At 39.2% G+C, this 27,915-nt stretch overlaps 2 protein-coding genes across 4 annotated transcripts in view; both read left to right on the top strand.

Annotated features, from left to right (window-relative positions):
* The first annotated feature begins 215 nt into the window (after positions 1-215).
* On the top strand, positions 216-4,795 carry psmd5 (proteasome 26S subunit, non-ATPase 5). The gene is made up of 10 exons (XM_086301134.1): positions 216-459; positions 1,237-1,381; positions 1,465-1,578; positions 1,667-1,795; positions 1,998-2,107; positions 2,202-2,344; positions 2,483-2,674; positions 2,876-2,985; positions 3,079-3,219; positions 3,411-4,795. Exons 1-10 carry the CDS (start codon positions 287-289, stop codon positions 3,666-3,668), a joined length of 1,515 nt encoding a protein of 504 aa, XP_086157260.1. The 5' UTR covers positions 216-286; the 3' UTR covers positions 3,669-4,795.
* Positions 4,796-9,325: 4,530 nt separating this feature from the next.
* kcnt1a (potassium sodium-activated channel subfamily T member 1a) overlaps positions 9,326-27,915 on the top strand; it is a 41,852-nt gene continuing 23,262 nt past the window's right edge. Inside the window, exons 1-8 of one of the 3 annotated variants that reach the window (XM_086301131.1) lie at positions 9,326-9,791; positions 11,907-12,077; positions 19,866-19,945; positions 23,756-23,903; positions 25,303-25,350; positions 25,637-25,685; positions 26,342-26,401; positions 26,694-26,768. In XM_086301131.1, coding sequence (XP_086157257.1) covers positions 9,625-9,791; positions 11,907-12,077; positions 19,866-19,945; positions 23,756-23,903; positions 25,303-25,350; positions 25,637-25,685; positions 26,342-26,401; positions 26,694-26,768 — 798 coding nt within the window. In that variant the 5' untranslated portion in view covers positions 9,326-9,624. Of the gene's footprint in view, positions 9,792-11,906; positions 12,078-15,761; positions 15,871-19,865; positions 19,946-23,755; positions 23,904-23,933; positions 25,686-25,975; positions 26,026-26,341; positions 26,402-26,693; positions 26,769-27,915 lie in introns of those variants that run through there. The other 2 variants (XM_086301132.1, XM_086301133.1) reach the window with 2 other exon arrangements.

Below are 27,915 nucleotides of genomic sequence, written 5' to 3'. Positions count from 1 at the left end.
ATTGTCTAAAAGTACCAAACCATACTGCGGTACAACAAGTAAACATATATAACTATTAGATAATTTGGTTATTAGCAAGAATTTGGCAAGAAATAAAAATAATTTTTAAAAAAGAAAAAGAAAAGAAAAAGAAAACAAGGACCGATATAAGTGGAGCATCCTTCTCAGTCCAGCAGGTGGCGGTAATGTGCCATAATGTTAGATAGCCACCGTATCCGGAACCGGATGAAGAAGAAATCATTTTGGCGGATACGTTTGGCTGAAGTCTCCCCAAACACTGGAAGATATGGCTGCTTCCATTGACAGCCTACTGGAGGAAATCGCTGGAGTTGAAGACCCAGTTGAAGAACTTCAGAGTTTAAAAACTGCTCTGTTAGCGATTCCTGTCAGTGTCTTGAAGGACTCAATTAGAGGACAGCGTTTAGATGTCATTTTCTCTCTGCTCAACTCCAGTGACAGGTGCGTTTGGCTCTGTGCATCAGCTAAACGTTGGCGAATAACTGCTGAGTCAGTCAGTGGGTATAATATATGTATTGCTAACAGTTAGCTATATTGACACTAGGTTAACGTACAAGAAGGGTTTATTAGTTAGCCTAAAAGAGCTGCTTGAAACTGAGCTAATTGTTAGCAAGCTAACTGGTTACAGTGTTACTAATAACACAGCCCCAGCAGGACACTGTTTGACATTTAAAACACCAACCTTCATGTTTAGAGCATGTTTTTAACCACTGTGCCCTTTTTGGACAATGAAATTGCTACGGTTTTTGGTGAACTATGATTACAAACATGCTCAAAGTTAGCATTTAAACTACATGTGTTGTTTAAGGTTTTTTTTTTAATTGTAAACATGCAGCTGAACGAGTTCATCCAAGCACTGTTTTTAGATTGATTTGATTACTGTTATGTATAATCGCCATTCCCGGTCCCATCTAGTTTTTAGAAGATATTTTTAGTGTTGTAATTTTTAACCTGTAATAGCAGGAACTATTCTACGCTATACAAGGGTTTATGCTTTCCTTCAAATGACTTGTTACTGGTTTCCTTAGCTTCAAGGTTAACTGAATTTGGCCTTAAAGGTGCTTTGATACATCAAATATTTCTACACTGACAGCTGTGAATGGTATATACCATTCACTTTTCCATTTTACCATTGTCTAACACTGTACAGAATAACCGTAGTTAAAATAAAAAATAAGAAGGAGCTATATTGATTGTTAAATAAATAAATACTCACAGGACGCAGGTGGAGCTATGCGTAGACATCCTTGAACGCATCTTAATGGCCATGAGCCCTGTGCATGTGGTCCAGAACTACAGAGCGGAGCTGCAGGGGGGGTTGACTCACCCAAATGACACTGTTAAGATACTGGCCTTGGCACAGGTAGGCTGCTCGCACACATACATGCACAGAAAGTATCTTGTAAAACACTGAAAATATTAGTTAATCCCACCTTCTTGTGTCAGATTGGGAGAGTGGTGGAGGACCCTGATGCTGTTACTGAAATCCTCAACAACCACGACGTCCTCCGAGCAGCAATCCGCTGCATCGGAGAGGAGAAGATAGCTGTGGCAAAGCAGGTGATGAATAAAGCATTATAATTACACTCCTCACGTTTTATAAAGTGTCAGTGCCTGGAGTATCTGCTTTTCTTTTGTTTTATCTCAGGCGATTCAGTCCTTGTCTAAGCTCAGTCATTCCAAGCCTGGATTAGACAAATTATTCCAGACTGACCTGCTGCAAGTCATGAAGGATGTGATGGCCACAAGTGACATTATTAGATACAGAATATATGAGGTATGTTCAAACTGGGTTATAACATAGGATCAGCAACCCAATGATTTTAAATTCGATTTACTTAGTTGGAATCGGTCGACAGTATGACATTACTTACACATACTGACTTAGGTCATTTTATATATTGTATACATGTCATGTACAGAGTTCGACACTTTCATATAAATGATCTTATGAAGTTTTTTGTCCTTTCTGCTTGCAGCTGGTGGTGGAGATCTCATCTGTATCTCCCATTTCTCTCGGTTACTGTGCCAACAGCGGCCTCATTTCTCAGCTGCTCAGCGAATTAACAGGAGACGACGTATTGGTCAGGTAGTACAAACTAAGTTTGACTGCTTTTCTCCTTCTTTCATATGCATTTCGTCTTCGTTTATGCTGTTAATTTGTTTTTTTACTTTTTTACCAGGGTCACAGCTGTAGAGATGGTTACAACTCTTGCACACAGTCAGCATGGTCGGCAGTATTTGGCCCAGCAAGGTATCATGGATAAGATCTCAAACATGATCAGAGGAGCCGAGACTGACCCCTTCTCTTCCCTCTACCTTCCAGGTGAGTGTCTGTATCATCCCCACCCAAATATATATTTATCTGTCTAATACACAACAGTATAATGCAATGCCTTTTACAGTCTTATCCATACAGTTCAGCATTATTCTGCACTTTATGATGTGAGTATTACTGCTGCAGGTTTGGTGAAGTTCTTTGGGAACTTGGCCATCATGGACAGTCCACAGCAGGTTTGTGAAACCTATCCAGCTTTTCAGAACAAAGTGTTTGAGATGGCGCTTGATCCGGACCCTGTGATGATCGGCGTGGCTCTGGACACTTTGGGATTACTGGGATCTAATGTGGAGGGGAAGCAGGTCCTGCAGAAAACAGGTTAGCTCGGTATCCTTGGCTTTATGAAAGAAATTTTCTACATAACATTTTCTTATAAAAGAAAAAAAATTGAATCTGAGTGAATTTTAGTTTAAAAGTTATTCTCTTTTTTCTGACATGACTTTGAAAGGTCTTGGTCTAACAAGACTGTCTTGTATTTTTTGACCATTCTTATGGTTTGACTGTTTTCTTTTTGTTCAGGAGAAAAGTTCAAGGCTGTGTTGTCAAAAATGAGCCAGCTTGCCAGTTCTGGACCTACAGAGCTCAGAGTTCGAAGCTTGGACGCGATATCACAACTTCTCTCCCTACAGGTATTTTTCTGACATGTAAAGAAAAATCATTTTTAATAAAATAATTCTTAACAACGATACAAAAGTGCAAGTTGGTCAATTTATGCATCGCAGCCAGAGCAGCAGACAGAAGACCTTTTGGCCCTGACAGAGTCATGGTTCCACCTTTTGTCCAGCCAGCCCATGGACATGATTCGCAACATCAGCACTCAGCCCTTTCCAGAGCTGCACTGTGGAGCACTGCGGATATTCACTGTAAGCACTGTTTTTGTTTTTCACCTTCTAATATTTCCTCTTTGTGGCTCTGACCACCTGGTTACCTGTAGAAATAAAGGTCTCTATCTGATAGTGATATTTGGAGGGGGGCACAAGCGTATATTGCTCTGATATATAATATCACTGTCTTATATAATATCACTGGATGTCTGTGCATATGTGTCTGCCAGGCCATTGCCACTCAGCCATGGGGCCAGAAGCTGATGATTAACACTCCTGGATTCATGGAGTTCGTTTTGGATCGTTCAACGGGCCAGACGAAGGAGGCCAAAGATGCCAAGTTTGAACTGATTGGGGCACTTGCAGGTTCATCAACAGCAGCTGAGATCCTGGGCAGTCAGCACTACATCCGCGTGAAGTCTTACCTCAGAGAAGGACCTTACTATGTTTCAGCTGTGGCCGCAGTCAGCACCGAGGGAGCGGACTGAGTCAAATTAACAATAAACCAATTCAAATGCACTTCATGGGCTTCTAGTTGATGCTTAAGTAATGGATAAGTGGCTGAGTGATCTGCCTGTGGATTAATATAACATGCTCTGCAAACCCTACAGCATCTGGATAAAAAATTACCATGTAAAGGCTGATTAAAAGTTCTTAGAAACAAATAATTTATCTTCAGTACTTGCACGGCTAGGTTGCAGCTGCACTACATTCAATAATTATCAGTTTTTTTGGCAGAACACTAAACTCCTGATCCTTATCTTCAGTCATATTCTGTTACTGCAGTTTGCAGTACATAGATCATTGTTTATAAAATAACAAAAAGTTTCTCCATGAACCATATCGGTAACCACTAAACAAATAAACATGTGTCACTTTGTTGCTATGAAGTTTTTTTTAATTACACTCAGAAAGCTTGCGTTTAAAACCAAAAAAGTTAAGAGGTTTCTAATGAAAGATTCAGCTTTGATTTCCTTTCCTCCTTTGATTGCAATGACATCAGCAAATTCTTGAGTATCTTATCTTATAGCTTGAATTCAGTCTATATTTTTCCCATAAAGCATCTGCGCACAGTAGAGGTCAAACAAGATGAACTTAATGAATGAATGAGTACTATACCAGCATACCCACGTCTTATCTATAAAGTCCCCACATAGCGTGTTATGTTAAGGTGTTTAGTTTAAGCGTCTTTGCCAATACTTAAGTAATAATTAAAGAAAACAAAACATCCACACACTTATACAATTCCACATCAGTGTATTTGGATCCAAACGATTTAAAAGGAAAAAAACTCATCTTCATCATTTTTTCCTTTCCATTTTTTAGTTTTTTTGTAATTAAAGTTTCTGTCTCGCAACTTGTGTGTTTCTTTACTTTTCATAAACTTTAATCCCCCTAATGAACATATTTTATTCCATCATTGCATACTGTATAATAGTATTGGGGGATTAGTAATTTTTTAAATACTGTAATTGTTGCCTTAATACCCATGTTATGGTCCTTGATTAACTTTGTTGTTCTGCTGCTCATGTAGCACATAATGGGAACCTAAGTAAAAGCTCTGGAACCAACTAATATAACATGGGTGAGACTGAGAGGAAAAGGTTTTTTTTTTCTCCATAGCATTTCTTCTGTGCCTGTCAGTGTAAAAAAATTAATGAATAAAAATTGAGGGAACTTTCATGGGAAATGATTTAACGCCCTGGTTTAACCACAATAATAATTAAAAATTGATAATACTTAGTAGATATTCTAAGTATATATTCAGTGCAAGGACAGAAGCTGGAAACTTTTTACTCATCTCCACCAGAGGGCAGCATTTCAGCTATTTTCATTTCTTTGTACCTTTTTCAATCTTTGCTTTTGTTTCTCTGTGAAATTTATAACGTGATGGCCGTTTGAATGAAAATCGTGGCAATTTTACAAGATTACTTTCAGTTCAATCTGGGCTATGCAGTAGCTACAAATATACTTTAATATGAAAACATATTGTTAAATGTGTTTTATAAACCATCACGTTAAATCACAAATAAGCAAATAGGTTTTAAGTACTGCTTTCACTGAATACTGTGTCCACTTACATGTCTAAGTCATTAACCTATAAGTGTCTTATATTGCTTTTTTCTTTAGACTCTCACTATTTAAATTAAAACAATAAAAGGTAAACTGAAAAGTAACCAGTTAGTTAAGGTACAAATAAAGTAGTAAACAAGTGGTTTTATGTTGTATGCAGTATCCAAATGACATAGTGCATCTCTCTGCCAATAACCCATCAATTTAAATTTTAAACAAACTAAAAACCCAATAAATCGGAAAGTACAAGGATTTTAACATAGAAAAATTAAACCAAATGCAACAGTCGTGTTACTGTTTTAGGTTTCCTTTAGAATTTGAACTCTGCGAAGTGGAGAGTTCGAGCTCAGGGCAGTACAGTGGCTCCGCACACCAGATGGAGACCGCGATGGCACAGGGGAAAGGTCCAACTTCTCACTGAAGATAGTATCGCACCTTATGTAAGCTTTTAGACACGGAAGATAAAACCAGTGCAGTTTGTGCTAATGATAGATGTTACAGACACTGGTCGTTTTCATCCTTATCGGTGTGTCACGTCACTACAACTGTAAATACAGAGCTGGCAGAACGTGAAGTAAGCAGCTCTGTAGCTGTAGCATCTACAGCTGGAACACAGTTATGTGTTCTCGGTGACTGAGGCTGAAGCTTGCTGTGTTTGTGTGTTTGTCCCATTTTCTTAAATGCAGTATATTTGAAATACTTCCAAATTTTTCACACACACTTAAAGAGGAAAGAACGGATTTGTTTTTTGAAGTCAAAGCTCAACGTAGCCGTGGCCTTGCTTCTAGTTGGGAAAATTATTGGGAAACCTGAGAGGGATTATCACTACATCTTGCACAAATTTTCACTCAGGCTGTAGGAAAAAGTAAATTATAATTTAAATATTAGAAGCTGCTGTGATTTTTGTGTTTGTTTGTTTTAGGGTTTATGGCCATGACTCAAGAGTTAATTTGATTTTACCACATTTAACAAGAACATCTAAAGTGAGGAGATTTTTTTTATCCAAATGTGCAAAGGTTAACATCACTTTAATGACATGATGTTCTACAAAAATCACTTTTCAACTCTATGCTGTGACTCGGGAACAGACGAAGTGCTTCGAAACTGCACCAAGACTGATTAGCAGAAGAATTTATGAGTTTTCACAAGCCACCAGCAACCACTTAAATATGTTTGGGTTTTTTTTCTAATTTATACTTTATAATATAATATTGTAGTTCATCAAATTTTTGTCTGGATGGCAGAGCGTCTTTATCTTTCCCACAGTTAGACTGTGAAACTTGTGACATCTATAATCCTGCTAAAAAAAATCACTGTTGTTCTTAATATTTTCCTCCAACAACACACACAAATTACAGAAAATCAAGATAAGATGTCTGTAGACATTTTTTTTAAATATTATTGGCTTTTTTTCCATTCTCACAATCTTATTTTGAACATGTTTGCTTGCTGACATTAGGTCAGAGTACAAAATCCAAGTATAAGAAAGTATTAGGAGTTTTTTCAACCTACATAACAAACACTTAACACTTAATTTCACTATACTAAATACATAGCTGCTGGATTCACCTGAGATAATGAATGAGTGGAATAAGACTATATTGCAATCCAGTAATTATTTGTAGAGATCAGCCCGGCTTTAGCACGATGTTACTGTAGTCATATGCAAAAGGTTTTTGGTTGAAGCGCAAATGTTGTGTTTAATGTGCTTTGTGAAGAATGTCCATACACATTGCATACGTTCTTTTCAAGGATTGAACACACTCAAAAGCCCTCGAAGATCTTCAAAGACCATCTTCTTTCATTCTGATCTAGAATCTGTGATCAGTATTTGAAAAACAAGCTGACAAGCAAAAGCCTACAAACATTTTGCTGGACTTTACTGCCTGGCATAAATATAAAATGAATCCACATCAATTAATCTGACTTCAGTTATATTTATAAAGTGCCAGTTCACAACAACACTTACACCTGGTAATATACGAGAGAGAAACCCAACGATTCCCTGTGAGCAAGCGCTTGGTGGTATTTTCGATATCAAACCTTTACACATCTCTCCCGGTGGAATCCCTTAATCTCATGTATGCACTCTTTATCTACAGCATTAGAAATGTTTCCCCGGAGTGAGAATGACTGACTCAATCCCAAACGGCTTCAAACTCTTCAACAACCTCGTGTCACTGCCGTCCCAGTGAATCATATCACCTCACCCACGTCTTGTACATACTTGCTCCAGCTTGCGTCATCAGATAAACAAAGAAATAAATAATAAAAAACATCCAGTCAGTCAATCTTTTCTCTGTACATTAGATTTATTTATTTTTATTATTTCTTCTGGCGCTTCTGGATGTGTTGTTGAAATCATTCAGCTATGCTCTTTTTTTCTTTTTTCCCACATATCGTTTAGTGTTCATCATTAGTGACCTTCTCCTGAAGGATAAAATTATAACACAGGGACTGAAAGACATCTCGAAACAGTTTTTGGACTCAGCTAGTCTGAAGATTTCATATTCGGAGTCTTCGTGCATTTTGACCAGACTAATCATGTGTATCAATGATTGCTAAAACATAAAGCTTATCTGAAACGTCTTATCTGAAAAGCTGCACGTTAATACCTGCCAAGCTGCTGGGCTCTCATCTTTCCCCTGCTGTGCGATGGTAAAGATGGCGGGGTTTCCTCTGCATGGAGGGTGATTTTCTGCTTCAGCTCATTACACCTGAGAGAAAACTGACAGCAGGCACAAAGGAGAGAGCTCATTTGAGTGGGCATCGTCCAGTCACCATCATTAGTCTATAGATGCATATCATGTAACTGTGTCTGTGTGTGCATTTTTATACTATGACCTGACTTGTGGAAGGGGGCAAATAAATACTCTTAAATATGTCTTTTTCCATTTATGAATTTGTTATTATAATTTGTCATCTCGCTTGGCATTACTTGCTGTGGAATAACAGAGCAGCAAGAGACACAAACCCATCACCAGTGTGTTGCAGGAAAGTTAGAATTATTGAATTTATCATGGCAATGCATTCTGTATATGAAGTGGTATGGCTGGGTTCATGCAGATAATACACTATATGGATGAGGTAGGGTGTTAAATATGTATGTGGTTGTACTGTACATTAAAATGGATAATTAAATGGATAATTGTATTTCATGACATATGATAAAGCAGTACTTTTGGACAGGTGTAGTTATATAATCATAGATCTAACAATATATGTATATATATATATATATATATATATATATATATATATATATATATATATATATATATATATATATATATATATATATATATATATATATAACAAAGGACCATGTATTACATAGCCATATTTATTTATAGCATCTATGTACATTTTGTAAGGTGTGATCAAAGCAGATATAGAAGATGAGCTAAACAGAGGTAGGATATAATACGCATTAGCTTCCTCCTACTCCTTTTAAAAGGGGAAATGGTCAACATTGTTTTTTATCCATGGGAATATAATGGCTTTCACTGATTTTGTGTGCATTTGTTTCAATGCGGATTAGATTAGATTGATTGATTAATTAACATATTCATTGTCTCACAACCCTCATAAAATATCTATATATCAAGCACAGCTGGGCTATTTTCCCTGCAGATGTTTACTTGTGATGCTTGAAGTGGATTTTGCTGACACTTTTTCTTCTGCACTCTGAATGCATTTCCCCCTTAAACAGTATTTTTGCTTGATTGTACCACAATTGCTTAAGATGGCAAACATCCAATAAAAACAGCAGTACAGCACAATATAAGCTTTTTAAAATAAATAAATAAATAAATAAATAAATAAAAAGTCCAAGCGTTGTTCAGACTCCGTGGTCATGCTTATGTTGAAGGCTGAAATGCGCTGATCTCTTGTGTCCTTGCCTAAATGTTAATGTTCCCGTTTCAACTTGAGCTCTGTTGGAGTCTCTGAGGAGACTCAGAGCCTCCAACAGATGGTGCTAAACTCTCTCTCTCTCGCTCTCTCTCCGTCTCTGGCTCCCTCATCATCAAGAGTTGGGTGATAATTCGACAGTTATGTCCCCGCACCTCAATAAGCAGAGCTGTGATGTTCGCTGCTGCTGCAGACCTGTCCTCTCTGCGTCCCACAGTGTTTCCCACTCTACACGCTGACAGCCAAATGATTTCACTCAGCGTGTCCGTTTGAAGAGTTCATCGGGCGGTTGTTACATCGCTGGCAGCCTCTGTCTGTGCGTAGGCTGACACAAACTCACCTTCGAAATGCACCTGGATAGGTGAGAGGGGCGCGCGCGCGCGCACGGTCAAAATCACTTTTAAAGGAGCGCGTGTTTTATCTCCAGGAGTACACTCCTTTTTGGCAGATCACCCTCCGATGCAATTAATCCAGGAAGACGACTTCGCCAAGGGAGACTCAACGCCGACCACCGCAGCACTCCAGTCCGACGGCAGCGCCGGATCTCCGGCCAAAATGTGCAGTGAATGTTACGTGAATCAGTCATTTGTGAACGATGACGGGAGCGTGAACGACCACAAGCCACGGTAAGACAAGCAACAGCTCAGAGACTCCAACAAGTAGCCTCAACCGGCGAACTTCATCCATTATGTGATTGACGAGGATGAAGTTAGATCCTGTATTCATATATATATATATATATATATATATATATATATATATATATATATATATATATATATATATATATATATATATTTATTTATTTATTTATTTTTTTTTTTTTAAAGTATATTCACTTGCGGGTTAGTTTGGGATTTGATTCTAAAAAAAAATATCAGGAAATTTGCCTGTTGAATAATGTGACTGATGTGACGTAAACGTGTTGCATTGTTTTTCTCATCCATACACAATCTGCTCATCCGTCATCACCTGTTTTGTGTCCAGCTGTTCACCGGTGTGCTGTCTCAGCTTTCAGTGTTGGCCTATAGATGACAGATTATCTGCAGCTCATATGAATCCATTACCAGGGCTGGTGATGCCTGGTTTGACCCGTGCACGCACATGCTTTCTTAAGAACATTTGGGATGATTTTTGGCCAAAACAAAAACCATCTTCTCTTAAAAAATGGATACTGAAGCCATACAGATATATCACATGCATCCATACGTGCTGAACTATTTAAATGTAATAACACATTTTTCATGTCTTCACTTATCTTATGAGAGCTGAATGGTGAACTTTACTCCTGGGTTGTATTTGCTTAGATGGATGAGTTAAACAAAATCACAGTATCAAAATCAAAACATCCCCTTCATCAATCATGCATTAAGTTTGACAAGGTTAATGGAGGACCAAAGCTGACAGACACAGTGATGGAGATTCTGTTTTGTGCAATTCTAAGAGCCTGAAAACGTTATTCGTCTTCACACCAAACCAGGTTCACTTGCATTAATAACTACCCTGCAATGAGTCATATTTTATCAAAGGATGCAATATTTTAATTATAAAGGTGATGTGCTGACCGGCGCTGATCATTTAACAAATATTGAAAGCAAGAGTGTAATCTCACAAAAGCATCCATCCATGCTGCGACAGCCACACAGTTAAAAATATTAAGGCATAAATAACGCCGCTCACTTCACTCTGGAGTTTCTAATTCATCTCATTTCTTCAAGCGACAGAATCAGTTCATCTTCCCACATCATCTTCTCCAGCAGTAAAGGTAAAATCCCACTATGCTGTACTTAACCTTTGCATGTTACTCAGGCTTTCGGGCTGCACATTAGAGAGATGTGTCTCAGCATCTGCAGCCATTCAGAAAAACACAGCAGCTGAAGATTTTTTACTTTCTTTCCCACTGGTTGAGATCAACTTTAATCCAAGTTATGAATCTATAGTGATTCATAATCATCATTCATAATATGAATGATGTGTACTTGAAGCTGAGCCATATGTTGAACCTGGTGGTGGACAAAATACTCTTGGATATTTTGGAAAAGTGAAGTAATAGTACAACAATGTAAAAAATATACCACTACATGAACATGCCCTGAATTGAAAGAAGGCACTTTGATCTGTGTCTAAAAAGAAAGGGTATTTTTTTCCATTTCATGCAAGCATGTGTATACTCTGTTAATCTAAAGAAACAAACGCTTCTGTTAACAAAGTTAAATCCTATTAATAAAGTTGTGGAAAGTACTCAGGTCTGTCTTCTATGGTCTGTAAGCAGCACAGGAGCGACATAACCTTGAATGCATGCTAATTTCTGCTTTTAAGCCTGAATCATCACACAGCAGCAGCATTTTAGCCTGTCCCTGCTTCTGTCCCAGGATAGTGAAGAAACCACAATGCATGGTGCTTCAGGTGAACATATGTTGGCTGGTTCTTCATTACACAAAGATTTTAGCTGCAAAGGTCATTGTTTGGGATTATCTTTACTAAAAATACAAAAATATAAACTTTACAGTACAATATAAAGTATTCATTAGGGGCATTATCCTTTTTGGTCTGATTTTCTGTAACTCCATACCCGGGCCCCGTCAACTGCACTTTTCCATCCCATGTTTACCTTCCTTGCCTCCTTTCCTTCTCCTTGTGCTTCTTGTTTCCTTTCAACATTGGCTCAACTGGCTTCCTTCACTTTTGCACAACTTTCTCTGCCTTCTGTTTCTTTACTTTTCTCCTGTCCCTCCCCCCAGCTCATCCCCAGCCCCACTCCAGACCAAAAACAGCAGCCGCAGTACTGGGGTTATCTTAGACATCTCTACTCTCAAGATGGAGCAGCTAGAGAGCGAGGTGCTTCCTCTGCCACCCCGTTTCCGCTTCAGAGACCTTCTTCTTGGGGACCAGAGCTTCCCGAATGATGACAGGTAGGCAGGAAGCTCTGCTTATAACACACAAACTTGGCTGAGACGTGGTGTTTGAGGTGGTCAGGAACCGAAAGAAGTAAGCTGAGAAGAAACTGTCAAACTTAAAATTTGTACAATTCTGACAGACGCATCAGCTCATAGACATATAACCTTTATAATGGGTGTTATAGGTAGCCTAATATTTCAGCTGTCTATACACCAGTTTAGCAATTTCTCAACATTGAATTTAGCTTCGTATTTCAGGTAATTGTCTCTTAAATTCAGCACTTTTGCTGTTTGCCTATTACTTTTAACAAATTATTTTGACTATTGACCCTTAGCTGAGCTACCTGTGTTAGCTGTTTATTGCTTTTTACTCATCTAAGTTGAGCTGTTGCAACATTTATTTGTAACTCTTAGGTTTTGGTCATATATAATTAGCTGTTTTGCTATTTGTAGTTTACTAATTTGAGTTATTTCAACATTTAGTTGTTACTTTAAGTATTATAAGTATTATAGCTAACATGCCGGCTTTTTATCCTTTCAATGCACCATTTCTTTACGTTTAGCAAACAGCTGTTTGCCCAATAAGATTGGCTATTGATCTCATTTTTGCTTTACTTTAGTGAATGATTAATGTTAGTTAGTTAACATTATTTGCTAACTAGCACTCTCTCAGCAAGCAAGTGTAACAGTTGAGTTAAACGGTGGATGTTTTTTTGTCAGAATCGGTTAGTTGTCCTACTTAGTTTTGTATCCCAAAGCAAGCAGCTGTAATCTTTAAACAAATGCTGCTTAATCCTCTTTAATGTGGACTATTTGGGGGTAAATCTAATAATAAAGAAAAGAAGACCTTGGTTTCTTTTCGCACCATTTTGTGAAGATGAATCTACTATTACTAATAACTGTGGTAATAAATTGTCAGATTAATTGATGTTGGTCAGTAGCCTCTATAAAACGTTATGAAAGCATTAAGTGAAGTAGTGTAAAATGACGACATCTAAAAAAGAGCACACATCCATTATTCCCCCTGTTTTATTTTAAGTGGCTGCTGTTGTTGTTAATTTTTGACTCCAACTGTTTGAATTTTATGTAAGTTATTAGTGTTTTATTTGCAACAGCCCCAAGACATATACAGGGTGAAAAAAACAAGTAAATTGAATTGAATTAAATCTCATCACAGCTCTGTTGGTCGTCCGCGCATGTTGCTTTCACTTATCAAGCGTGCTGATTGCCAGACCTTTTTTTTTTTTTATTCCTGACAAATACTGTTATTTGGAGTTTAATCCCACTTGATTCACCTCTTTGTAGTTGCTGAAAAGGCTTTGTTCATGGAGTGTTTACCAGTGTTTGCCCCCTCCAGACTTTAGCACGTAGGAGCGCAGTCTGAAGTGTTCTCTTTTTCCGGTCTAAGTGGCGTTTGTGTTTAAAAGGTGCCAGAAACGTAGCAGGATTTGCGGCGCTGTCCGTGGTGCTGAATAAGAGGGAGGTGCATGAGAAGCTGTGGAGCAGGTGTCTGTGTACGTATTTGAAGATTGAAGAAGTTTGACTTGAAACACATTTTTCTTTTCTGCGACAACATTGCGACCTACTTCACTGTCAGAATTGAAAATGAGATCTCTCCGTCGGTCTATCTGTCTTTCCTCATCTTCTGCCTTCAGCGCTCTACTCAGCTGCAGCATCTGTGTGTGATGCTTCTGTTTTTCTGAGATCTGCTTCACTGGTTTCCATCCTGAGAATAAAAAACATTCTACTTTAGGGAATTTAGAGACCTTCTTCATTAGTTTAAGCACAAACTCAAAGAATAAGAATTAGGCACTCTTTTTTCTCTTACAGCATAACGTTTTGAAGTGAATTGACGTTCATAATTTGGGTAAGTCAGCTAAAAAGCTAAAACGTCCTCGGGATGTTTATTCAGTGCATAATCGCGTGTTCTCCAGATGGACCGCTGGAGAGGTATGATCAGATGTAATTTTAGAAGTGATAACAGCAGCAGCAAGCATTTCAGACTGTAGAGCTGTTTGTAATATTTGTCATATCTGTTTTGTTTGATGAGGAATAACAACAAGCTCTGCCAATGCTTTTAGTCAAAGATGACCTTTTCTCCAGCTGTCCTCACAGCTATCCTCGTTTTCTCTTCGAGAAAGCTCCAAACCTTTCCAGCTCCTATTTAAATGGTTTCCCGTCTTTTTTTCTGTTCTGTCCCTGCAAATGAGCGCATCTTCTGTCCTTAGGAGATAGTGTTGTTTATAGGGGACTGATGCTTCAGGTTAGCGTTCCAGTGGTCAAGTCAAGAGCTGTGTCTTGAAACCCCAAATGTCACCGGTCACATCTGTCCGGGGAATCATCCCTCACTCAAAGGTTCCTTTCTAAAGGAATCAACACTCAGTAGTGGCAACATAATTTGCCACAACTGAGTCCAATTTCAAAAATATGTCTCAGTTTGCTACATGATCAATGTGTAAAACAACAGAAAAGGTCCACTGCCCAGACTGTCTTGTGTTATATTAAAGCTTGTTTTGTCTGTAGTAGAAAATATCTAAAGTAGATATTAATTGTTTATCTATTATGTAACTTTTAAAGTAGTATAAATGGCTATGATAAAGTTATTTATTAATAGAAAAAGCTGTAAAACATGAAAATACTGTTAAACGTTCATGATCTATGCCCCCCTTTAGATTTTCCAAAGCCTTCCACTGAGCTGGATTGGAGTCTTTGCCAGACCAATTCTGGCCCCCGAGCCTTATGTTTGACTGCCCTGCCTTGACTATCCCCTACCTGATTTTTATCTAAACTTTGTGATCCTGAACACCATGATGTGTCTTACAGGCAGAGGCTGTGATGTAAGGGTGTTCACGTGCAACTCAGAAGCCACACTGAGTGGCTGTACTGGTGTGGGCGAAAGGGGGTTCAAGAGGGATGGCCTTTCCTCCTATTTTCAAAAGCACTGACTGCTGGGGGCAAGGTCATCTATAAATTAGTACTTCAGACATTGCAAATTTAGAGGAGACAAAGAGGTGGGAGACTGAAGGGAGGGTGACTGCCAGATCAGTCCTCTTGATTTTCCTTTCATCTGCACTGCCTGTTCATTTTTCTTTTTGTAAAAGTGCATCATCTTTCTGTTTTTGTCTCAATCCACCACATCCTGCAGAGCAAAGCGAGCGTCATCACCAACTTGTGTTTAGCATGATCAGACAGAAGAACAGACGGTAAGGCGGCACATTCATTGAGACTGTACGAGCTCCGAGTCATGAAAACTTCCTTCCAACAGGCTGAGGGTAGTCTGCTGACATGCTGCTGATGCCAACAGCAAATTAAAACAAATCCGAGTTCATCTGACAATCTCTCTGATATGGCACAGTGAATGTTTACAGCTTTGTGCTGCTGGAGAGGACCATGCTGCAGCAGCAGCAGTTAGGGTTATTCCTGTCAAAGCAACGTTGCTGTGGCAACAGGCCCGCGCAAAGAAGGGAAAAAATAAAAAATAAAAACGAGCTGCGGGAATATATTTCTAAAAATACTCCAACAAGCATCTGAAAATAAAATATATTAAAAAAAAAAACCGCTTCGTCTATGGTTTCTTATTTTTATCTTCTTATCTTTATCGTGTCGTTTCATAAGTTAAAGCTAAAATCAGTTCATCCTCCGGCAGTGCTGCGCTGGTATTTTAGAGCTGCAGTGAGGCACGTTGGTCATCTGTAGGAATTCAAACTGGTTGCACGACGCAGCTACAGGTGTCCTGCACGATGGATCCGGAGATCCTCATCCCAACCTGGAGGTCGGACACGTTTGGTAGTGGTGACGCCGGGCAGAGGTAGGGCCACGCGGAGAGGAGAATTTACCCTCCGAAGTGCGCACGATGTCCAAATGTTAATGGAAGTGGATGCGCCGGTAAAGAGGCGGGAGAATAATGCTGTCCACGGCTTTTTTTCCCCTTCTCTTTGCTGTGAATTATTATTTTCAGGCGGGAAGAGTCGTAGTTATTACGTATTAGGAGTTATTAGGAGATAAGCAGGAGTTTGATAAGAGGTGGAAAAATAAACAAACAAAAAAAACCTTCCTATTTATTTATTTATAGGGGCCAGGATCAGAAAGTCATTTCTTCTTTACGCATCGACACTTCTGCTATTATAGAAAGTAAAACGGTATCTTAAGGTCGCTATTGTGGATTATTATGTTCTCAGTTACTCCTGTACTTCTTTTGTTCAAGTGTGAAAACCCCCACTCGCGAATTTGCAAGGTGACTATTTAAAGTAGTCGAAAACGGAAAGGTCTTCAGTCACGAAAACGCGCAAATGTTGACTGCTGAGACGCACATGAACTGAATCTTTGTACATTTTGTTTCAGTCGTACCAATAATTGATTTGTTTTAGCGGTAATTTAAAAGTCAGCTTAGTGTCACATAAATGAGAAGAAAAAACAAATTAACTGAAAGTTTGTAAGATTTTTGGGACTTTTTGCTTGAGGACTTTTTACATATATATTAATCCATATATTTTCTGTCAATTGATGAATGGGCCTTTTGGATTGGAAGCAACAGGTCTATGCTGTTATTGATGAACCCCTCGAGCTGCATTGATTTAATGAAAGCGAGGCAATGATCACACACACACACACACTCACACTCGCTGAGCCACAAGCAAGCGTTTAAAAAGATCTAATTGGTCACAGAAGTGTGCGTCTTGTTGCCTGAAACTCCGACGTGACACTGCAGTATGACTAATATCAGACCTCTTCAGTTCGTAATTGTGTGCTCAACAGGAGCTGATTAAGGGCCATTACTTGTACCCATTAGGCCTATGTATGCGTGGGAGGGTATAAGGACGCGATAGACAGACAGACAGACACAGACAGAGATCAATCTGTAGGACTCTCATATACGACAGCACAGCCTCTCATTTGAAGTGTTTCTGCCTCCAGAGCCCATTTCTGTCCCGCTGCTGGCCCCATGTTACAGATGTTTTTAGTTCTCATCGCAGAGCGGTTCTCTCAGTTTTTTTCACTGAAGGGTTTCCATCACTGTGATGTAGTTTTAGTGTCGTGAAGAACTGTAATAGCCATTTTAGTGCCGCATCCAACAACCCACACCGCCCTTTCCCTTCCACTGTGATCCTTTCAGCCACAAGCCAAAACTTGAGATTAATGGAGCATCAGTGAAGCGTTGCAGTTTTTCACCCTTTCTGAAATCCTGCTAATCTCTCTCATGCCTTCCTTTTCATACCTTCCCATGCCCATGCATCAGAAAATAGTACTGCAAAGACAGCACTGAAATTCTCTTTCATTCATAGCGATCAAAGGAGTTTTTGCACTTTCTCTCTTTTTGCCACACAGCAAGAAGCTTGTTTTTAAACCTCCTGGTTCACTGTTGTTTTCTTTACCTGTGTGGGTTTCCCCTGGTGTTCTGGTTTTCTCTTTCAGTCCAAAAACATGCTTGTTAAGTTAATTTGTGGTTTTAAATTGGATGGACATGTGGATGTGAGAGTGTGTGGTGGTTGCCTTTCTTTCTGTGTTAGCCCTGTAATAGTTTGTGCTGTCCTCGGTTCTTCCCATCTTTCAGCCCGTGTCAGCTCAGCTAAGATCCAGCCCCTTACAAGCGAGATTCTTTTTCCCAAGGAATCTCTCCTAATCCCAGCTAGTTTGGATTTAGCATAATTTGATGAGGTATACAGCGCTGTGCAAAAGTCTTGAGTCACTCTTCATTTCCTAATACTTTACTAGGAAAATGAGAAACAGATGCAGTGATTTATTGAGTTGTGCAAACATAGATGGAAATACGGTAAATGAGATAAAACAGAGTTGGTAGAATTCTAACAAAAGTCAATATTTGGTTTGACCACCTTTAACTTCAGCACAGCCTCAACTCGCTTAGCCTAGCCTTCTTGTCATTTCTTTATGTAGTCTTCAGAAATAGTTCTCCAGGCTTCTTGGAGGACATTCAAAGCTCTTTTATGGATATTGGCCACCTTTTGTTCCCTTCTCTGTCAATATGATCCCACACTGCTTCAATAATGTTGAGGCCAGGATAGGACGAGGCCAATTCTCAGCAGATCCTGGTGTGTTTTAGTTTTCACTGTGTGGTATGATTTTACTGAACTGTGTTTGGGATTATCACCTCGCTGAAAAATGAAGCTATTGCCAAACAGCTTCCTTAAGAATGTCTTCTTGACAGCCATCCTTGTACTGAGACCATTTCTGATAAGGTTTCATTGGATAATTGGAAGATGGATAATTGGAAGGGCTAGATGCAACTCCCAGGTCTTTTGTCAGGTCTTTGCTGGATTTACCTTCTCTATTTCTTAATGACATGACTTTAAAATACTGTTCATCTGTTATAGGTACTTCATTAGACCTGCCACTTCTGATTTTATCCTCAGCTATCCTGGACTTGACTGTCCAGTTTCTTCAAACCTTGTTTCCTCTGCAACACGTTTCCTCAGATATATACCAAGTGTTTAGCTAAGAGCTCTCTGGGAATCACCTTGTTGCTTCTGGTATGTGTAGGCACAATGTGAATTAGTGAAAAAACAGCAAGAAAAACTTTGAAAGACCTTCAGAAAGTCTGGTGAACCTTTCCTCAAGACAACCTTAAAGAAGTTGTAAGTCTCCCTCCTTCAAAGAGAAATATAAGAAAATAGGAGTGACTCAGAACTTTTGCACAGTACTATATTGACTCAAGCATCTCACCAGCTGGCACGAGTAATAAGCCAAGCGATACAGTAGCAACAGCACAGGCAGTCAGTTGTTGGCAACAGGGTCTTACATTTGAAGTGTCTTCTTTTTGGGAGTTTTCATGTTCTCATTGTGCCCGTGTTGTTTTTCCTTGGGAGTCACGACAGTTTGAAAAAAATGTCACAGGCACTCAAACTAGATTGGACCTCCACATCAAAACCTGATGGATGGGCTGATGCTGTCACAGGGATGCAGGAGGATCAGTCTTTGACAGCTTTGAGAGTGCACAAACGCAGCTGTGTGGGGAGATGCAGTGATTTCTAATTTAGCATAAATATGAGCAGCAACAGGATTAGGATGAGAGATACTGAAAATGTTACTAAGGCATACCAGAATAAAAATGAATCTCCTCACACTCAAGATATTTTCTTGAGTGTGAGGAGTCACACTAAAGGAGTCACTGATGAATATACATTTTCATCTTCATTATATCATTCTTAATAGCAAATACAAACGGGTGTGCACAATGTCTCGCACAACATGTGTAATCCTTCTGTGGGATGGTGCAGAAACAAATCTAATATTCATTTATGCACAAGCGCGTCTTTTCATTCCATTTCTGGATGTTGGATTTCTCATCATAAAACATGCTTTGGTCTGATATGGAAATCTAGCAATGCCACTGATAGATGTCACTGACACAGTGATATCTGCATAAACTGTTCCCATCTACTATATGACCTTTTTAATGATGATATCAGAGGAATAGAAAAAAAAGGCTCTGTTCTCTTCTCTTTTCCTTTTAAAATATGAATGTTGTTGTCTTGCATACAAAAAATGTGCAAAAATATTTACCTTCATCTCTTTTAACTTCACTCCTGGCTAAAATGATGCTCCACTCTAGCAGCTGCTCTTTGGTTTCTTCAGTTGAAACTGCGTGGCCTACAGGAGTCCTGTCATGTAATTGGAAACTAAATCAGACACAGATAATTACATAACTCTCCTCAGGCAGATAATTACAAAAACAGCATTATGAATATTCATGCTGTATTAAGGTCGTCGGTTTGAAAAACATCTTCGTATCTCTGTTAATGCTGCTGATTCTTGTGTGACTGTCTCTCTCCCTCTCTTACCTGTTAGGGTGCAGGTAGAGTTTTATGTGAACGAAAACACTTTCAAGGAGCGCCTGAAGCTTTTCTTCATCAAAAACCAAAGATCAAGTAAGTGGATGGCAGAGGTGTGGACTCGAGTCACATGACTTGGACTCGAGTCAGACTCGAGTCATTAATTTTATGACTTTAGACTTGACTTGAAAAAATGTTCTAAGACTTGTGACTTGACTTGGACTTTTACACCAATGACCTGGGACTTGAATTGGACTTGAACCGGTTTACTTGAAAAGACTTGATATTTTACCCCAAATATAAAATTTAACATGCATATTATATAGAGATTGAAAATGTGACGTCATTCACGGGTAGAACCGCAAAGGATTCTGGGAACTCGTGGCAAGCGGTACTAGCGCACGCAGGCTTTCAATTAAAATCAGTTATACAGCGATAAAAAGAAACACAAAAATGTCAAGAAGCTGTTGTATTATTAACTGCAATAGCCGGTCGCATGACAGCCACGGGAAGCCGACGGGTAAAGAGATCGGTTGTTATCGGATTACGTCGTTGAAGAGAAATTGTTCATGTTTCCGAAGTAACAAAGAGGCGACGGATGGCCTGGATTGCAGCCATTCAAAGATCAAATATAACGTCCCAGAACCCTCCAGCTCACAGGTTAGTCTGCTCCAAGCATTTACACGAAGGTCAGTGTTTTTTAGTAGTTAATACGTCATTTTCATAACATAATTGGTGATATAGGTTACAAGCAAGTCTGGCGCTGAACAGAAATTGTGGCGCTATGCTCCTTTATTTATTGTGCATAAATAGTGAATTGTCCTGACACAATATTGCGTTTCGCTTCTGTTATTATGGTACATTGACAAAAACATATACTTTTATTCACAGGATAAAACAGTTGTTTTGTATCACTAATTGCCCAGTACGATTACAGCATACAGTATTATTGTCACTGCTACATTTCTGTGATGGGTACCAGAAATTATTTCCACTACTAATTAATTACCGTTGAGCTCAAAGGTCCTATTAATAAACGGTTAAGGAATGTGTATTTATGACGACGATTTGTGAGACTGGTAAACTTATGATACGTACGATGGTCTTTCGTTCTACACGGTGCATTTCAAGGTCCTGCACCCATCCGTCGGTAAACTGTACCTGGGCTTGTTGCAGTGACCTGAAGTTACTAAACTTCATGAGTGTATGCACTCACTCCAAGAAGCGTATAATTATAAATATGCATATAAATATGCTACAATGAGATAGCTGACTTCATCCAACTAGCAAATGTTGTCCAGGCTACGTTGGTGATACAGTTTTTTTTAATGTGTATGATATTTTTGTCATGCGATTTTAAAGCTGGTCCTACAACCGCATCCAAGAATAACATGCAGCTTATCTCAGAACTGTCGGTGAAAATTATTCTTGGAGCTAGGTTTAATTGAGCTGCATTTTAAAGAGGTGCAATTTCACAATTTGTGTATATTTTCTAAGTTCACTATTTTGTCATGTGTTGAGAAAAACACAGATTTAAAAATTACATGGTCTAATATTTACATTTAGCATAACTGCAACATTATTTTTTCGTTTGTTTTTTTTAAAGACTCGAAAGGACTTGAAATTCAAAGTTTCAGACTTGTGACTTGACTCGGACTTTTACACCAGTGACTTGAGACTCGACTCTGACTTGCCTGACATTACTTGAGACTTGACTTGAGACTTGAGGATAAAGACTTGAGACTTACTTGAGACTTGCAAAACAATGACTTGGTCCCACCTCTGGTGGATGGTACCGGCCACCATCTCATGTTCTTACGATGAGTGCTGCTTAATTGAAAGGGCACATTAAAGGGCAACGCGACAAAAGCAAACCCAGAAAGCTGTGCATAATAAGACCCAAATGTGTAAAGAAGGGGAAATAATGATTGAATATGTACATTTGCTGACTTCTAAAGAACAGTTTTAAATTTTCATGGTAGTTATATATTAATTTTAATATCAATTAAAAATCCAGAAAAGACTCATTATATGAAGAATTGTGAATTGATTTGTATGTCACTGAGTGAAATAAGTATTTGATCCTCTACAACCCAGCCAGAATTATTCTGATTCCTGCAGATTGGTAGTATGTGTCAATTGCAATCAATCAAAAAATCAGCCAAGCAATTAGAGATGGTCCTGATCTCAAGTCATTATGTGTATAAAGCACACCTGCCCACAGAATCTGTTTCATCCATTCCAACTGCTCCACCACCATGGGCAAGACCAAAGATCTGCCAAAGGACATCAGGGATGAGATTGTAGACCTGCACAAGGCTGGAATGGGCTACAGTTGTTGGTGTGATTATTCAGAAATGGAAGAAATATAAAATGACCATCAGTCGCCTTCAGTCTGGAGCTCCATGCAAGATCTTGCCTCATAGGATGATCACGAGAAAGGTGGTGGATCACCCAAAACCACATGGGTGGAGCTTGATAATGATCTTAAGGTAGTTGAGGCCACAGTCACCAAGAACTCCACTGGTAACATACTACTACACTGTAAGGAATTGATATAGATTGATATGTTGCTGCACCCTGCAGGGCGATCGTGGCTCAAGAGTTGGGAGTTCGCCTTGTAATCGGAAGGTTGCAGGTTCGAGCCCCGGCTTGGACAGTCTTGGTCGTTGTGTCCTTGGGCAAGACACTTCACCCGTTGCCTACTGGTGGTGGTCAGAGGGCCCGGTGGCGCCAGTGTCCGGCAGCCTCACCTCTGTCAGTGCGCCCCAGGGCAGCTGTGGCTACAATGTAGCTTGCCATCACCAGTGTGTGAATGGGTGGATGACTGGATATGTAAAGCGCTTTGGGGTCCTTAGGGACTAGTAAAAGCGCTATATAAATACAGGCCATGTCCCCTGCTCAATTGGGCACATGTACAGGCCCATCTTAAGCCGCGAGAGTTGAGACTCTGGTGTGGAATTTGTGGTTTTCAGGGTTTCTATCGTCAACTCGGTTTCCCTGGGTCTTTTCCGACGTTGTAGTTGTGTGTCTTATTTTGAATGAAATATTTAATAATAATATGATCCAAAGAACACAATCCCCACAGTCAAGCACAGAGGTGGAAACGTTGTGCTTTGGGGCTGTTTGGGGCAATCCGATGATGGACACCTTCATCGGATTAATGGGGCAATGGACTGGGCAGTGTACCATAAAATCTCTTCTCTCAGCCAGAACACTGAAGATGGGTCTTCCAGCATGACAGTGACTTAAAAGAAACCACAGAGCCAACAAAGGAGTGATTAAAGAAGAAGCAAATTAAGGTGATGGAGTGGCTTAGCAAGTCTCCAAATCTCAGTCCTGGAGAAAATCTGTGGATGGAGCTGAACCTTTGAGTTGCCAAGCAGCAACCACGAAACCTAAAGGATTTAGAGAGTTTCTGTAAAGAGGAGTGGGCTAAAATTCCCCCTGAGATGTGTGAAACATGGTGACCAGCTACAAGAAACATATTGCCGCTGTGCTTTCCAACAAAAGTTTCTCCCCCAAGTATTAAGTTAGACTTTGCTTAAGAATCACTGACATGAAAATCAATGATATAATTCATGTAATTTGTTTTTTCTGGATTTTTGGTTGATGTTTTGTCTCTCTCCAAAAAACTATAAAAATTATAAAAATATTTTAAAAATTAGAGACAAACTTACAAATTCAGCCCGGGATCAAATGATTATTTCCACCATTGTATGAGAACACCTGTGGAGAATCCCAGATGTTTTTTCCTTACCTGTCAGAGATTTACTCTGAAGAAATGACACTGTGTTAAATACAGTTTAAACTTAAACACAGGAAAGCCTATGTACACACTGTCACAATAAATCTTACTTACAAATAAGATTTATTTATACAAATCTTATTTTCTTTTGCCTTCAGGCCTCAGGATTCGTGTGTTCAACTTTTCCCTGAAGCTGCTCACCTGTCTGCTGTACATCATCAGAGTAATGACAGACAACCCCGCTCAGAGCGCAGGCGCCAGCCACAGCGCTGCACAGCAAAACGCTCCCAGTGGCAACAACAAATGGTTTGTTTAAAATAAAGGTTTTCAGGTCAAGTCGAGGATTTTTATCAAGCACATTCTAACGCAATGTTATCACAACACTCTCAAAAAATGAAAAAAACAATTATAATGTTAAGATTTGTTATTCATCCATTGCAGTTGATTAATTCTTTAAAGGAAAGCAACAAAAAAAGGTGAAAAAAGAAGCTAAACTGCAAATAAAATGCCGAGTACTGAGTACTGAATATAAGGTTACTGGTTAAGGTTGCTCTGCATATTATATGTAGGAGGACTGTTCCACAGGTCGGGATCATAATATCTATTTAGAAGCCCTGGAGTCTGCGTAATCACAGCAACAGCAGCCTCCTTTGGTGTCATTTAGATGACACAGCATGCTCATGTGCGATACTATATATAGGATACTGTATCTATTGTACGCATCATAAGACCTAAATGTCACATACTATGATTTACTCATGAAAGTGGTCCCTTTCTCATTTTTTAAAAACCAAATTATTATGAATTGAATAAATATTATGTGTAAAACTGCCAATTCTAGAGCTGCTACACGCAAACGAGTGCAGACCTCCCAGTTTGCATCTGTTCATCTAGAGTCGCCTCTCAGTGACTCTAGATAACTTTAGGCCAGTCAGTGGTGATCTGTAGAGGTAATGTCTCATTCCAGTGTCTGCCCCATCAACTTTTTGCTGTGCTTTATCTATCTGCTGTTGTGACCATGAATAACTGGTAATCAGAGTTTGATTCCACAGATAGTCACCTCAGAACAAGAAGCTCCTGGGCTTGACTCCACCAGCAGTGTGGGGCCTTTCTGTGTGGATTTTGCATGTTCCCTTTGTGCTTGCATGGTTTCTCCCAGAATTAGTTTGGCTTACTCCCACAGTCCAAACATCAGGCATTTCAGTTTAATACTAATTCCAGTGATTCTAAATTGGCTGTAGGTGTGAGTATAAAAGCGTTTTGTTATATGAGAAATATAACAAAGGTTCAACTTTGATGACTGAAGATATGTCTTATAGGACCAATAGATAAAGCAAAGATTTGCTTATAGGACAGAACAGGAAGCCTTTTCTCTTTTCCATACAGTTATCTATGAGGAGCTGGCCAGCTCCTTTGGGTGGTTAACTTGATTAATTGGCTTGTTGTGTGCTTTAAATTTTACACAAATCAAATGATCATTAATAAATAAATGTGTGTTTCATATTTAAGTTTTTAAAATTTTTAAAAAGTGTGAAAAGATCTAGCATTCTATTTTAATTCAGTATGAAGATTTAGGAACTCATACTTTGCTTTAATAAACTGACGTGTCTACGATCTAGTTCAGCTGCAGAAATCCTCCCATGTTCATGTTTCACTTCCTGCTATTTTGCTGCCTTCCTCCCTTACCATCATCACTACTCCACAGTGTCGACTGTCAGTGGAACGGTTCAGTGCAGGACAGAGAAATTAACTGGTAAGCAGCAAAAGGTGTGATTTCTTTCAGCTCTTTGTTTGGTCTGATACCTCATTTCTTCCATTCACCTTATTAGTTATTCTGGCAGGCCATCGGTGTTTTCATTATCGGATTTTCCCTTTTTATCAACATTTATGTAAAGAGATCCCTGCCAGCTTGGTCTTCTGTTTATCTCACGTTGTCACTGATGGTATAGACACCAATCATGTACAATTTTTCTTTGATTTGGAGGGAATTTGTTGTTAAATGTAGTACAATTGTCACTGTTGTGTGCTCTCTCTGTCAGGGAGTTGATCTTCTGGGTGGATAGGAAGCTTCCTGTCTGGGCCATTCAAGTGAGTCACAAGAGAAGAAAGAGCACATAAAGCAAAACTTTCAATGACTTTCACTGAGTTGCATAAACTTGTGTGTGTGTTTGCCGGCCTCATTGGCACAGCTGGTACAGTTTGTACCTTGTGAGTGTCTGTGTGCGTGCATGTGTGTGTCATTGTGACAAATTGTCCTGGAAACATCTTCTGTAAGTGGAACTACCACAAAGCCATTTTGAGTTCTCGGGCAGGTCTTTATCTGTCTGTCTGTCTGTCTCTCTGTATATCTGTCTGTCTGTCTGTCTGTCTGTGGACAGATTTCAACAGCATAGCGTCACAACCGTGCAAGATTCAAGATACTTTACAGGTGTGTAGTTGAAAATGATGGCCGATTTTTAAAGACGGGGGTTCTCCGACCCATGTGTACTCACACGATCAGGTAACAGTGTAGCAGTGACTACATGGGTCGTGTGTCAGAACATCAACATATTGACAGGTGTTGCAACTGGAGTGATCCCATCTCTGCTTTCAATTGTGCTGTTGACCAAATATTTGACTGTCTAATGCAAACCATAAATGTCTGATCGTCATGTGAAAACATGGTGAGCGTCATTCTTAGAAGATTATTTGTGACAACGCTGTTGTAAATAATTAAGTATGTCTTATATCCTGTTTTTGCACAGGTGATTGTGGCCATCATTAGTTTCCTGGAGACTATGTTACTAATGTATCTGAGTTACAAGGTAAGACAGAGTGTGCTAAAAAAAAGCACTCTGGCTTCAAACATGATTAATGCATTCTGTACAATTAATCACTTACAATGTGCTAGATTGACAATCCATAAGTGGTGCAATTAGACCAAGTCATTTGTCAAGGCTACATTAAAGACAGACAGTAATTGCAGGATATGGCTGAGGTGAAGGAATAAGTGGTTTTGCAGGGTGACAGACAACAATGAATCTCTGCAGTGACTCACTGTCTTTTGTGTGCTTACAGATGAAAGTGTTAAAAGTCTGTGCCTGTTTTTACTTTTAGGGGAACATTTGGGAGCAGATATTCCAGGTGTCCTTTCTTCTAGAGATGATCAACACAGTTCCCTTCATCATTACGGTAAAAGTTTTACCATGACAACCCTGAAATGTGCTTTATTATGCAGAAGCACTCCATGAAAAATTAAGCACATCCTATGATTCAGAAGCTTGTGGAATCACTTTTAGCAGCAATAACTTTAATAGTTAGCAACCATTTTCTATATGATTATATCACTCTCTCACATTGATGTGGAGGAATTTTAACCCACTCTCTTCTGCAACATTGCTTCAGTTCACTGAGTTTTGCAGTTTATTTATGCACAGCTCTTTTAATTCAATTCAGTTCAATTCCATATATTTATACAACACCAAATCACACAACAGTCGCCTCAAGGCGCTTTATATTGTAAGGTAGATCCTACAATAATACATACAGAGAAAAAGCCAACAATCATATGACCCCTATGAGCAAGCACTTTGGCAAAAGTGGAAAGGAAAAACTCCCTTTTAACTTTGTTATAGATTTGATGCTTTACTTGAGCTCATTAAACATGTGGCCTCTGGAATTATTGCTATACAGAGGAGTTTGTGGTTGATTCTAAGGCTGCAAGGTCCCCAGCACCTGTTGCTGCAAAATAAACAAATCGTCACCCCTCTACTGTGACGATTTGATAGTTGGTATAAGGTGTTATGCTATGTCCACCTCTGGGAAGATTGGTTACTATCTTGAATGTTTTCCACTTTTGAAGAATCATTCTCATTGTATGAAGGATTGTATGCATTGTATAAATGATGGACGTAATACTCCCTCCCAGATTGATGAGCAGCAGCAGTTGCTTCTCAAAGATGGTTGCTGAGTTCTTTCGTCTTGTGTTAAAGCACACTGAATGCTCTGGACCAGCAAACTGCAAAAACTTCTGCTCCTGTAATACCCTCATTAGGTGTACTCACGCATAATGATGGTCTCTTAATCAGCACCTGGCTGCTACTTAACCTCTTAGGTCCGATTGGTAGGGTGTACTGGAGTTTTTTACACACTCTTCTGCTTAGGTTTACTGTCATGTTGTTGTTACTCCAAATGTATTTATCTGTTCTTAAGATAATGTTTTTTGATTATATTAAGATAGATAGAATCTAAAGAGGGTGTACTTTCTAATGGATGGCACCTTGATTTGTGGTGGCCAGATGGCCAGAAAAAAATAATCATTTCAAGCTCAGCAGAATTG

Source organism: Aulonocara sp. 'chitande type north' Nkhata Bay, linkage group LG7 (assembly GCF_057382095.1).
Source record: "Aulonocara sp. 'chitande type north' Nkhata Bay isolate Kocher_YH1m ecotype deep benthic linkage group LG7, A_spYH_male_GT1.1, whole genome shotgun sequence".
Taxonomy (NCBI): domain Eukaryota; kingdom Metazoa; phylum Chordata; class Actinopteri; order Cichliformes; family Cichlidae; genus Aulonocara; species Aulonocara sp. 'chitande type north' Nkhata Bay.
This window is presented reverse-complemented; position numbering and strand designations above follow the sequence as displayed.